We start from the raw sequence: 14,500 nt of genomic DNA on the forward strand, positions 1-14,500 counted from the left end.
CTGCAGTCAGTATCCTTCTCTTTTTGATAAACCGCTGCTACAGAGAGACAGTGGTTGCTCAGTAATTAAAGCTGCAACTTGATTTCAGACAAAACTTTGCCCATTGCTAAGTATCCACCAGATAGAAATCCCAGATTCCAAACCTGTTTGGTTGAGGCCAGAGGTTGAGTTTTTCTGGAGAAGTTTTAACCAGTTCTGATGTGAGATTTATGAATCTCAACTCTTTCGAATCTTAAGCATGAAGAAGTTCAAGATGCCCTAACTTCTTGCTGCTACCTTGAAAAACAGAAGATAAAAACACACCTAGCGGAAATTGTAGTGGCCTGTAGGACCAAAGTTGATACGACTGAAGTCCCGTTTCTGAAGTTCAATTTCTGAAGTTTGTAACTTTTGAACCTGCAATGTTTGTCAGAGATTGCCTGCCCTAACGAGAAAAGTGCAGCACATCCAATTACTACTGAGCTTTCATTTAAAGAAATAACTCCACAGCCTTTTCTCCTCCAAAGGCAGGCTTCTCAGGTAACTCAATCACCACAGTGGCTCGTCAAAAACGTCTTTAACTCCTAAATTTCCCAAGTTGCCAGAAAAATGAACATGCATCTGCTGCAAAGCCCAGAAATGGAACTGAAAAATTACAATATGCTCCCTGACTCTCTTTTCCTTCCTAAGACTCCTCACTACAGATCCAAATGGCATAAAAATGACAAGATCACCTCCTTCAGAACTCAAGATCTTGAGAGGGAGGGATGGCAGATGGAGGGCAGACAGAACCTGGCAAGATCAAGGCATTTTCCATCCTTCTTGTGAATCTTCCTATGAGTCAAGGGTTTATTACAATTCCTGCAGGAGAACAGGATGAAGAGATCCTTCAAACTGCAGGAGATGTGGCAGAGCTAATGCCTGATCACTACAAGGAAGAGCAGACAAACCAGCAGCCTTCAGAAAGTCAAACAAGAATTCCAAGGACTCTAGAAAAACCAAGAGGGATGATGGGCGTCATGATGATGCTAGACCTTCCAGAGACAGAGCTGCCTGTCTCTCTCCACAAAATTTGGAGATCACTCCTCATTTCCAGCTCTGCACTGGCACAGAGAAGTTCCCAACAGGAGGCACAGAGAGATAAAACTTTTTCAATTGCTGCATTTAATCTTTTTTTGGAGATATGAATCACACTAAACCAAACCAAGCCCACGGGTTTTGGACCTGACCTGAGCAGGCAATGGGACCAGGTCTGTCTGTGAGTGAGATGGCATAGCCATGTCGACACCTGTACAGCAAACTGTCTTTGGTACAGGTTTGGTCTGCCACAACCAGGGCACTCTTAACCAATTTGCCGGCATTTTTCAAGATTTCGGGTGAAGTAGAAACCACAGACACTCCGGGTGCAGCCACTCAGGTCTCCAGGCTACAAGTGTCTGGCAGCATGGATGTGGCCAGGTAGTCTTGAGGCTGAAGAACTTCAGAGTTATTCTCTAACAATATGTCTTTATATAAAGAAAGCCTGCTGCTGGACTCATAAGTTGGGAAAAAAAGGGTAATTTTATATTCTTATGAACAAAGCCGAAAACCGGCTGGCTTGGTCGATCCGTAGCTAAAAATTAGCTTTGCGGACATGGTGTTGCAAAGCCACGATGCGTGTATCCACAAAAATGGCATCTGTCACCTGGAAAACTCAAGAAGGAGACGAAACTCCTACCTTTGGCCTCATCAAGCAGCTACTGAGCCCTTCTCATTGCATCAACAGTGTGGACGTGGGAGAAGGAAGCAGGAGGACAAGGCAAGGGGATGACTCCCATCCAAGAAACTGCCTGTGTGGGAAGATAGACGGACTCCAGCCATAGAGTGCTTCAGTCCAACAGGAATGCGCTGTCCTTCGGACAATTGATTACCGAAAACGTACAAGCCATTTTAAATTTTAAAAGACAAACGCCCAGATTACTCTACTAAAAGGAGGGCACAGCAGCCAATGCAGCATTAGACTAGCAACTGACTGGAATTGTAACAACCAAAATTTGGAAGTCGCGTCTCAGCCCGAGACGTTCAGAGCTTGACAAGGAGCATTTGGAAGCAGACACCGTGTTCTAGGATTGGCCTCGGCTTTGGGGGAGGCAGGGCTGCTCAGTCCAAGATTAGTGAGAAGAGTCACCCTGGCTTCCTGACTCACCTCACAAGCTGCGGTGCAGCATGAAATTCCCCCAAGTCCACCCCAAGCAACATGGCTTTCAAACAGAAAATCTCTTCTTAAACATCTGGCCTCGAGCTGGTTTTCACTAGATATGCCTGTCAGCCTTTCCTTGGAGATAAAACCTTTTTTGGCATTTCTTACCATGATTTCTAATGTCACCGTTTCCGGGATCATTTATCCAGCAACATCAAGTTTCACGAGCTCAAGTACTTGGATGAACTGGAGAGTTTAATGAACCAGAGCCTTCACTCAGAATAACCTCTACTCAAAATTCCTGCTTTATTGACTCTTCAACATTTAATACTGAAACATACTTCAGATCATCTCCTGTTTGTCTCAGACCCAGAAACCCAAAGCTTTCATCCTTGTAGCTCTGCGAACGGAACAACTCGGAACTGACAAAGTCGTGACTTTCCAGATGGCTTCAACAACATCAAGTAACACAGAACTTGCCCTTTCCTGCAGCAGTTTGTGGTCATGGCCAGTCATTCCCTTAAAAATTTGCGAGTGATTCCTAATTTGTTTAAAATGTCAGGGCTGAGCTTCTAGATCTGGGTTCTCAGGCCAGATTAATCTCTTTTAGGGAACTACATGTAATCCTTCAGTGAACCCCAAGTCTCCTTTAGTGAATTACACATAATGATCCCCAGTGTCCTGAGATGCAAGAGAAATGGTTGACTCCTGTCGCACATGGCTCTACAGAGGAACGGGATGTGGCCTCCAGCTTGTCCCACTCTGACAGCGCCGGGATCCGCCGTGCAGGCACTGTGATTTCAGTCAAGTGGGGATGCAAGGGTCACTCGACAAGGCCGTCCTCTGCCATAAGAGGAAGACATTTCATGATGTCCAACCCGTGTTCTACAGAGTCCTGTGAATCTGCAGACTGCTTCTAAAATACTGTGTTCAGTTTGGGGCTCTCCAGTTCCAGAGAGACAGGGACCTACTGGAGAGAGTCCAAGGGAGAGCTACGAGGGGGATCAAGGGATTTGGACATCTCTCCTGTAAAGAGAGACTGAGAGACCTGGGGCTGTTCAGCCTGGAAAGGAGACGGCTGAGAGGGGATTTATTAATGTATAGAAATATCTGAGGGGTGGGGGTCAAGGGGAAGGGGACAATCTCTCCTCAGTGGTGCCCAGCAACAGAACAAGAAATAATGGGCTTAAGTGTTAGAACATGGGAAGTTCCACCTCAACACGGGGAGAAACTTCTTCCCTGTGTGGGTGCCGGAGCCCTGGCCCAGGCTGCCCAGAGAGGGTGTGGAGTCTCCTGCTCTGGAGACTTTCCAACCCACCTGGACGTGTTCCTGTGTGGCTGCCCTGGGTGACCCTGCTCTGGCAGGGGGCGGCACTGGGGGATCTCTAGAGGTCCCTTCCAACCCCCAACATTCTGTGATTCTAAAACGCTTGTGGAAATTAATCTAAGAGTAGCAAACTTACTGTCAAATTAAATCCATTATATTAGGTTTAACGTGATCACTGGAAAACGTTGGCAATTCGGGAAAAAAAAGCCAAAACCCCAAATCAATGCTGTGTCTGTCTGTCCACCCAAAACACTCTTCCAGGCCTCCAGTCCTTTCAGACAACTTCTATGTAGTTTTTCAATGCTTAGAAAGATAACAACACCAAAACCAGATACAACCTCTCACTGCTGGTCTCACTAACGTCACACAGAGATGTAAAAACCTCCTTGCTTACCCTACCCTACACAGCACGTGTTGTACCAGACGTATTTCTCATCGCTCTTCTTGATTTTGCACTCCTACTCAACATTTTCGTGTGCTTTCCTACACAACCATGAGATCTCGAAACGATGCTTCCGAGTGAGCTTCACGTTTTGAAAACAACTGCAGGAACTGGGAATTTTCCATTAAAAACCCAAAGCAAATATTGCAAAATGTGGTATTATTGAACATGTTCCAACACTGCCAACCAGCCACTGGTTTTTAATGAATAACTACAGTAACATTATTTAGAACGGTTATTTTAGCAGGCCTTTAGCTGTTTTCCCTTTTTAAAATATGTTAATAAATTTACCCTGTTCAAAGATCAATTTTCAAAGCAGTTAAGTAAATCAGCCGTTTTAGAATCATCAGAATTTCATTCACCTCATTAATTAATGGATATTCTCCACTACCTCATCCACCCCATATTGCTGTAAGAGCTTCTTACCCTCCTGAACTCCTCCGGCTAACTGTAATTCAATTAGCTTTCCCCCTCTTTTTCCTTGTGAAATACAACCAACTGCAAGACGTAGAATAAACAGGGACAAACGGAATGACTGGGGGTGTGCAGGAGAAAAATATAGCAAATACTGTTAAAAAAAGAGAGCAAATCCTTTTTGTGAGAACAAAGACCATCGACCGAGCGCTTTGCTGGGGTGAAACTTTGGCAAACTTTGCTGCCAGTGGAGCAAAATACCCTCGACGCTAGCAGATCTTTGCTTGTGATCACACCTTCATCTTCTGAGCAGTTCACAAAATTCTTACCAGTTACAACGGGCTGTCAACTTTCCTTTGGGAGGCACCTGAAAAAGAGAGTCAACCAAGGGAGTGTTGCTGTGGGTATTTCTCCCCAAAGTTTGGAAAGCAAGACCTCTGCAAAGTACTGAGTTCAAAATTAAAACTGGTCGGTTTTTTATTTATTTTTTTTTAACAACTGAATCTGGTCCTTAAAACGAATCAAGATTATTTAGATCCTGATAGAAGAAAAAAGGTAGCTTTAAGTATCAAACTTATTTACAGTTTTTGCATTAAGTTGGCAGCCACAGCCCAAGTAAGATGGACCAAGTCCACTCACCGCCCCTCAGTGTCTATAAAATCATTGAAAGTTCAAGCTTACCTTTCGTGGCTCATCCAAAGGGAACCTGAGCTACTTGACTATCAGATGAAGGGAGAACTATAAGGAGCTAAATGAAAAAGAACTTATTTCCCTTCCCAAATCCACAGATGTAGAATATCCAGCAGGTCTGAACCAGCCAGATGCAGCATCACTCTTCATTTCTAACACCGCTTTCTGCAGCGAGGGCTGTTCAGGGGCACGGCTGCTCTCAATACTAATGTTTTTCTTCTCCTATCGCCAAGACTTGTTTAGCCTCTTTTTTTTTTTTTTTAAATGAATTTTACCCTTTAGATTTGGGTAAGAAGAGCACTGATCTTGATGGGGGAATACGTGGCAAGACACAGAGTTATTCTCTTCCCCTTATCTTCCTGCCTCTCAGAGAGAAAAATACGGAAAATCACAGCAAGGATTTCTCACCTACTATCCTAGCCCATACAGATACAAGAATCATCTACCCGACACTAACTTTGTAGGTGATGGAACACGCAGAATAATCCCATAAAAACAGCTACGAGCTAAATCCACGTCCAGCTGAACTCGGAGAAGTTCAAAGCTATTCAATTATCCGTTTGGGAATAAGGCCAGACACCAGCCTTAACACCTCTAACACTTGAGAAAATGGCTCTGGACTCTTTAATGATCACAAGCAAACATTTTTTCCACTCTTCTGCTCACTGTACATGAGTAGGAATTATTCTGGCATCACTCAAGAGATCCTTTTCCGCTGAGGTCCTTCTTCAAATTTCTATTAAAATTCCCTGCTTTATCTAATAAGCTCTGCAAAGCTCAAGACTCACAAAACCAGTTGAGTTTTTTGATGTAAGGCCTACATTTGATACGATCTGCATAATATGGATGTGGGCTAGAGCCAAAGTGTTCAGAGCAGGATCCTAGGTCTGGTAATTGGTTTAAGAATGATTTCGATAAAGGCACAATCAACTGTGGCCAACAGGATGGCGAGAGATGCCAACTTCTACCCTTCTTTGATATACAGCTTATCCTGCTGGTCCAGAGTAGGGCCCTCTCAACGCCACACTATCCTCTTCACACCATTTCCAGAATTTGTCGTCTGACCTTTGACAGCACCATCACGTTTTGCAGCTTAAGGTGCACTCTCGCGGGGTCACTGAACACAATCTTGCCCTTCAAACGGAAGGGCGAAATCAAAATCACACAGTACAGCTACGGCTCTTCAGCTGAAGTAGGTTATCACAAAGCATAAAGGAAAAAAATATTGCTTTCTACAACTAACTAAACAAGTGTTTTAACTATCAGTCTTTCTCACAGCTTGAACTCCTTAGATTTTTTCCTGTGTGCACGTGCGTATAGCGCTGTCTGAACCCAGTGGAGATGGATGTCCTCCGGCCGTTAAAAACACGGAGCAGCAACAACCTAATTCACATTAACTACCACTCCGGGTGCTTTCTGTCAGAACCAGTGACTACAAAAAAACTTCACGTCCAGCTGCCCGGTCTGTTAATCTTCTAACCATATTCTCCACACTTGTTCCCCTCTCCATACATGTTTATGAGGTCGGAGGACCCAAGCAAAGTTTCATTCGTTCCTCCTTCCTTTTCTACATCTCCCCCGCCATTACCCAACCCAAAGGACGCAGCTGGTTCTTACAAGATGCTCAAGACAGCGACTTTTATTCTGAGCTACAGCTGTTCCACAAACAGAGCGGTCGACGCTGTGATTCTGTGGAAGGAAACGGTGCACACCACGCAGACGTGTTCAAAAGCAAAGACTGTGTCCTGTCACCTGAACTCTAAGGCACTGCTGGAACAATACACTATCTATAACACTAACAATTCAGGGTATAACACTACCCACCCTTCTGAATTTCAAGCTTTGCCCTTTTCTGTTCTTACTGAGCAAGCGCGTCTCCTTTTCTTCGCAGTCAATTTAAATAATTTCAGAAGCGCCCAAAGCTTTGCACCATATTAAGCAAAGCTGCCTTCAAAACAGTAGTTGATGCTACGAATTCTGGGGCGCAACACAGGATTAAGGGGCTGACTCATCTGAGCCAACACTTACGCTCATCAGTTGCAACTCCAGGATGTTCAGTGGAGTTGTACCAGTTTCCAGGAGAGGAAAAAAAAAAAAATCAGGCCTCAAGTGCTCATCATGTCAACGAACACAGAGCCATCCTTACCCGTGCGTTAGCATAATTATCTCCTGCAGTTGCATCTCTTCGTTCTGATTTTCAAAGAGGACTCTACTCCCATTCATCCTGATTCACAAACAAAATGTAATGACTGCTCTCAGCCCGGAGAAACGAAAGCCTCGCGCTGCAGCAAGGAGTGAAATCAGACTACGAGTTGATCTATCGAGGTTAAACGTCACCGGGGCTGTTTATGAATGCAAAACAGTGCCTTAGGAATGCAGAACGCTGCCATACGCTTTCGATCAAAACGGTGACAATTAATAAGAGCAGCCTGAAACTTCTGAAAATAAATCCAACGTAATCAAATACTCACCGCCACACAAATTACAGCAGGCAAGCTGAGAGCAGAATATCAACACATCATCTTTTCAGGAGGCTTTAAGCTTCTCAGCTAGGTAAAGAGCCCCAAACCCATCTTTCCTACTTCTACATGAGCTGCTCTTCCACTCACTCTTTGGAATTCTTCAGTGCCGGTAAAATCTCTTTTACTGGCTGCTGGCACACTAGCAGTAAGCAAACCCTAGCAGTTTTGCCACTGATTCCACTTAGGTGAGTAACTTACTCTGCTTTATCGTATCCGCTTTACATCTTTGGGAAAGAGAGAGAGAACCTGAGATTGATCTTATAAGGCAAAAATATAATATAAATGCCAATTACTGTCATAATCCAAGTCTTACAAAAGAGACTGACCTCTGACTAAGCACAAGGCTGGCAGCCAGATACTTCTGAATTCAACTCAAGGCACAGACTGATTCACACCGACACCTTATCTGTCTAACCCTAACCTTCCCTACTGCTAAAATCTGGGTTTCCTACCATCGTTGCAATTCTGCAGCAACGAGGCAGGAATTCAAACTCTGAGGCTGGATTCAAGGGCAGAATGAGGGATCAGAAGGACTAACAACCAGAGAGAAAAGCCGTAGTGGCAGCTGAGCGCTGAATCGAGGCCCAAAGCCCAAACCTGTGCCAAGAGCAAAGGAGGAGCTCTTGGATTCGGGAGCCAAAGACTAAGCTTTGGGTATATAAGCTCTGTAACAGAATCGGGGCAGGAATTGTGCGCTCGAGTTACACAGTTGAGCAAATCTCACCAACACACTGAAAGACTGTCTGTAACTCAGAGGAAGAAAGAGAATTATTACAGCAATAAACCTGAGATGTGGGCACAACCAGACACCAGACTGGCAAGTCCCATATTTTCAGCTGGCAAGATTACCGGGGTAGGTATTCTGCTGTCCTCTGCCTCCTCCAGTCCACTTCAGAATTTGGTCAAACCTTTGTTAAAATCCAGACAGAACCTCAGAATTCTTCTCTACTAATTCTTCTAGTTGGAATATCTAAACACTTGAAACGCATCTTTCTACAGAAGATCCCCATCAGGTAAGGAAGTACAACAACATTAAATTTCAAGGAGAGCTCACAGAAAAGACCTGGCTGTCACACAAGCCAACATGACTTGTTCAAAGTCATACAGGCACTCTGCAAGAAGGGAAACCAAGCGCTTGGCCAAACTTTGAGTGTTTTCTCACCGCACACAGAGACATCCTACAGGGTCCATCTATAGCATCAGATATGACAAGGTGTAGGACAAGTTTCCAGCAGTGCCGTCACCAGGATCTCCATCACCTCTCTTCCACACGTAAAGAAAAAAAAGACATTCTGAAGTATTTCAAGCACCTTCGTTCTCCCTCAAGACCTATCACCAGCGGTACCAACCAACACACTTCCTTAAATGGGAGATTTGCTACTTCAGAAAACTAAGAAGCAAACCCAGCGAGTAACTGAAACTTATCTACCCTTAATTTTGTGCTTACCTACAAAGCAATTTTTGTCCCAGTAGCAAAGAGCTAGCAAGTGCAGTTTTACCGGCACATAGTCTTAGTGAAGACAGAGATCAGACTTGGTGAACAAATCAGGAGTAGGTAACAGCGGCTTCTTGAGGAACATAAATCATAATGGCAAACCCATGGGCTTTTGGCTCCTGTTGCTTCAGTATTAGAGTTTTATTTTATTTAAAAGCATCTAATTAATGTTCAACAGGCATCTTTCTGCGTGGCTCAGACTGGGCAAATTTCCTTTTGCACAGACAGAGAAGACCCAGTCTGTACTCTCCGGGTAAGTCCAAATCTTAGTGTGTCCTGCTTGGAACAGGAGGAGAACACCTACTGAGGCTGCAGATGCACGAGAGAGGGTGAACTGACCTGCAACCTGCTCTTCTGCCCAGCTCCAGGACTTGGTGGGTATCTCCTCAGAACAGTTCAGTTTATCAAGCCAGTCAGAAAATCAATCCACCAACCAACCCAGCCACAGCCAGTTTCTGTCCGGGTGAGCGAGCTGAATTAGTTTCTGGAAGACTTTGATGATTGGTATTACCCACTCAACACATGGGGGCAAACCAGTTTGGCCAGAAGCAGAACTAGGCAGAAGAGGCACATGGGCAACACCATTTCCTTTAGGTCCCTTTCAGACTGGCTTAGCTGCCTGCAAAACCGTGAATTAACTCATCTGGTTTATCTTAAAGTAAAACGAAGGGCTCAGACCAGACGTTGTTTCAGTTAAGGAAACTTAAAATGTCAACTGAAGATTCCTACTACCGCCAACTATTTGCACGATACCTTGTCACTGAAGATAAAAAGAGCAAATTAGCCAAGTCCGAAGTTTAATTGACTTGTTTTGTGTCTCCTTCCAAGGAAGCTGAACAGTTAACACAGCTTGGCCGCGTGGTGACTTTCTAAGCCACTGCAACTCCACGGTCTGTTCTTCAATGTGTGCTGACTTTGGTACCGTTCACACACTCATCCCTCTCTTTCTGTTGTTTTCGCTAAATGATGACAAGGCTTCAATCTAGTCCTTTTTCATCTGCATTACTCACACCGATTTTCTCTCCACTCAGCAGCTTTTACTCATTCCCAAGACAGCTCTGTCACTGCTGGCAGATACGACTCATAAACACCGGCCTGATAATTCAGGTAAACTTCAAGTGAGGACACTGAAACTGTCTAGTTCTATCCAAAATCCAAAATGTGTTTAAGCGTCGCTTAGATGTGGTGTTGAGTGAGATGGTTTAGGGGTGAACTTGTAGTGTAGGGTCAATGGTTGGACTCGATGATCCCAAGGGGCTTTTCCAACCTGAATTGTTCTATGATTCTGTGATTCTATGATTCTGTGTTCTATGATCGTATGTTGATAGCTTGAAACACACAACACAAACACCACTAACATACATTAATTAACCAATACTGCCATGAGCCTGTGAAATACAGATAATTATTATTTATTTATGGAGAACCCAGCAGAGATATACTTGCATTGGCTACAGAAAGGCTTAGTTTCAGATAAATTATTAATTCTTGTGAGACTAAAATCAAGAATCTTGTGTTCACATCATGCTGAAACTCCTCTTGACTCTAATCCAACGTGTCCAGAGAAGGGCCACGAGGACACTCAGAGGGCTGGAGCACCTCTCCTGTGGAGACAGACTGAGAGAGTTGGGGCTGTTCAGTCTGCAGAAAAGAAGGCTCCCACGAGACCTTATTGTGGCTTCCAGTATCTCCAGGGGGCTACAAGAGAGCTGGGGAGGGGCTTGTGAGGGTGTCGGGCAGTGACAGGACTAGAGGGAATGGATTGAAGCTGGAGATGGGTCGGTTCAGACGGGACGTGAGGAAGAAGTTCTTCCCCAGGAGGGTGGGGAGACCCTGGCACAGGTTGCCCAGAGAGGGGGTGGCAGCCCCATCCCTGGGAGTTTTTCAGGCCAGGCTGGATGGGGCTCTGGGCAGCCTGATCTAGTGGGGGATGTCCCGTGGCCTGGTGGGAGGTGTCCCTGCCCATGGCAGGAGGTTGGAACGAGATGATCTTTGAGGTCCCTTCCAACCCTGACAGTTCTAGGATTCTATGAACCATGTGTGGAAATCGGGGAGGGGAAATGGTAACCACAACCAGCTGCTGGCTTTGCTCTTCAGACAGAGGATGCTACCCCTCGTAGGAGTAACCAACCTACTCTCTAACCATGGTATTTTTAACACTGTTCAATCTTAATCTTATTCAGTATTTTAAGTTAAAACTTTGTCGTGTTTTGGTTTATTTTTTATTTTAAAAGACTCCGATTTCTTCTTTCCTTTTCTGAAACCACGATGCCCACTTATCCTTTTTAAAAGATATCTATGGTTTGATCTGGAAACTTTATACCTAAATGGGTCATCTTGGCCAATTTCCTCTAATTTAATGCTCTCCAATCCCCTCCAAATAGGTTCACCCCAGCTTTCACTTAGTCAAAAACTCTTCTCCTACACTTAGATTGCATCCTCGATGACAGTAGTAACTGCACATATACTGGATTAAGTCAGAAAAGCTGCTACTTCTCTGACGGAGGGTGGCAGCTGATTAACAGGGCCCATCGAAGTGCCACAACGATTCCAAAAAACCAACAGAACAACGTGACGCGCAACTAAAACCGCACAGAACACGACTGAAGTCTAGGTACAGTGCAGGAGATTAAAACTATATAATTCACAATTTGGAAATTTATGGTGAAAGCCTGCGTCAAAGTTAAAGCTGGCAGACTGTCCTTGTGCTCACACAGGGGAGCCTGAAAATCACTCTGCAAACTCCAAATTACCAGCGTAACAAAGATGCACGGGGCAGTGTGGCCTTACCTCCAGCCTTCTTTCCTGCTGTGAACTAGATCTTTACAATTTCAAGTGGTGCTTTTAATACTCAAATCCAACATATCTCCAGCTAAAAGAAGACGAGGCGGCTCAGGGGACAGGCAATAAAGTAGGAAGCTACAAGTTTTGAACAGAAGACTAAGTCACTAGCAGCAGAAAAAAAATTAATGGTTGTATCAAGAAACTTTTATGAAATACACTGGTAGTTTAGTTTCCAACAGAAAACCCCTGGCAGCGGTTACGATTTGCTGTGACTCCCAGTCGTTGACTGTACTGCCACTTGCACTATGAACGTCCACGTGCCAGATGAACGACGTTACTCCTTGAAACAACCCACACCTGGGAAAACGCGAACGCATTCACAGCGACCCAGTTTCTTGTTACCTGTTCTGTAGAAAGGGTTTCTCTTTCCACCTCGGTCTGACAGAAAGTACAATCAGAAGTCAAGAGCTCAAAATATCTCAAGAATCTGACTGCCAGTGGACAAGCATTCGGTCATGCCTATGAACGAGCTATGGGGAACAGGACCGGCCAGCGAGAGAGACGGATGACAGCGCAGTACAGGTCAAGCTTTTCCTTTCAGCCTGACAAGCTCCAAACTTGGAATTCATTTATTTATTGAAGAGACAGCACGGATACCAATTCCACTGAAGATTCATGACAGAAGTCACTTAAAAGAACGAATTCAAATTCAAGGATGAGATTTAGACAACTTCAGTTTGTATTTGGGTTCAGGATTCAGGAGAGGGTGCTCAGACCAACACATTCAGTCCTAACGTTAGGTGCCTTTGCTATATAATGCCACGTGGATGGTGTTTTCCTCCCCTTTCACCAAGCTGTAGCTGTGCTACACTCCTGCACAGCTCTGGTGTCCTTCTCGCATGGTCAGTAGACGTACGGAGAGCTCTCTTTTAACACTGCCTTTTCTCTGATCAAGGCTGAGTTTCTAACAACTGCATCATTTCCCTTCTCTTTCAGCGACAGAAAATGAAAGCAGAAATAACATACCAGCCAGGCCAAGTGAGCAATTAAATGCTGCTGTTCCCTGGTTTAAATGTTGAGCCATGGGAACTCTCCAATTTAGCCAACTGCTGATCATCGTTTTAACAATTTCTCTGTTCTTTTTAGACAAATTAACAGAAAAAAAACCCCCATCAAACAGCTCTTAAATGTTGTGGGTTGTTTTAGCTCATACTTACACTACTGGAAAAGTTCTGAGCATACTTTACATGGGGATGGGACGTTATAAAGCCTCTTGAGGGTCTTCAGTGTTATTCACCATTCTGTAAAACATAATTAAAATACACAAAAACATTAGAGACTTCATGAAAGGCAAACGCATCCTGACATCTTGTTACCTGGTGTTCAACTGCACAACCAGCTTACAGAGGGTAACGTTACCGCGGTTTCACCGGGCAGTAGCACCAAATTATTTCTCCTTAAAAAAACCAGACAGGCCCCTTCAGGATCCTTCTCACTCACTCAGTCCATCCCTCTGCTAAAAGGCAGGAGAACACACACCAACCACCAAATATAACTGTGGTTAAGAAAAACGCTCCCTGGAACCACTGAATTTTCTTAGGTCATCTTTCAATTTTTATTTTTTAAGTGGATCATTAAAGGCCCACTCTCTTTCCTCCCTTTGCCTTCAGCGGGAGCTCTGACATGGCTTGCAACGGACTCGTGGTCTTAAAGCCTGCCAAATATTCTTCTACATCCAAAGAGCCTATGAACTGTAACGACTCAAGTTATAAATGAATACTTCACAGATCTAAACAAAGCCGACCAGCTGAGCGCTCCGAGCTAGCGCACGCCCATGGGTTAAAAACTGGGAATGTTCAATCACATAACTCTGGATAATCTATAACTAATCCACACCCATATATAACCACAGACATATACTCCAATGCACATTGTAGATTCCTAAGGAGAAAGTTGATGTCTGGTGGTGTAATCAGTCCAGAGACAAAAATTTAAATTGCAATTGATTTCTTTGGGCCACAAGTAAATTAATCTATGCAATCATTTAGCCTTATGACAGTTACCTACCCTTTTAACTCACAAAAGCTATTAAAAGGATTATTTGGCTAACATCCGCAAAGAGCTTAGAAGACAGGTACTATGTTCCGAAAAGGAATGACCTAATAGAATTTTCTTTAGCTATCACTGCTGATGTCTTTCTCCACAAACTAACGTGGACTGAAAGTGCTTCGAAAGTCAAACTATGAACCAACGGGAAAGAGAAAGGCAGGACGTTATACCCAGGCAGACGCAGAAGGAACTAGAGAGAACATTTACACTTCAGGCTACAGGTGCGCGTGAGCTGGAACAGAAGAGCACGGGGATTTGCGTGGGGTGATTTAACGGCTCCATACTGTCTGTAGTATTAGCAACGGAGCCTTGTGTATGGTCCCACCTTGGCTCTTCTCAGCGGTTAAGAGCGGCGCAGATGCTATAGTGTGACTCCTCCCGTATCACACGTGCTACAGGCACCTATTCCAGACGGGGGCCACCGGGCATACACAGACTATATCAGCCTTTTTTTTCCCTTTCTGGATAAAGCTTAGGGACAATCAAGGCAAAAAGCCGGCCTGAATTTTCCAGAAGCAGCACCAGCTGCCAGCTTCTGGCCACCGGGGGTTTTAAGCCC

At 44.5% G+C, this 14,500-nt stretch overlaps 1 protein-coding gene across 1 annotated transcript in view; it reads right to left on the bottom strand.

Moving 5' to 3' along the window:
- Positions 1-13,135, bottom strand: part of LOC104273413 (homeobox-containing protein 1) — a 16,558-nt gene extending 3,423 nt beyond the window's left edge. Inside the window, exon 1 of the mRNA XM_009868749.1 lies at positions 13,050-13,135. Coding sequence (XP_009867051.1) covers positions 13,050-13,072 — 23 coding nt within the window. The 5' untranslated portion in view covers positions 13,073-13,135. The remainder of the gene's footprint in view (positions 1-13,049) is intronic.
- Positions 13,136-14,500: the final 1,365 nt, after the last annotated feature.

This window comes from Apaloderma vittatum, unplaced genomic scaffold (genome assembly GCF_000703405.1).
Source record: "Apaloderma vittatum isolate BGI_N311 unplaced genomic scaffold, ASM70340v1 scaffold9514, whole genome shotgun sequence".
In the NCBI taxonomy this organism is placed as follows: domain Eukaryota; kingdom Metazoa; phylum Chordata; class Aves; order Trogoniformes; family Trogonidae; genus Apaloderma; species Apaloderma vittatum.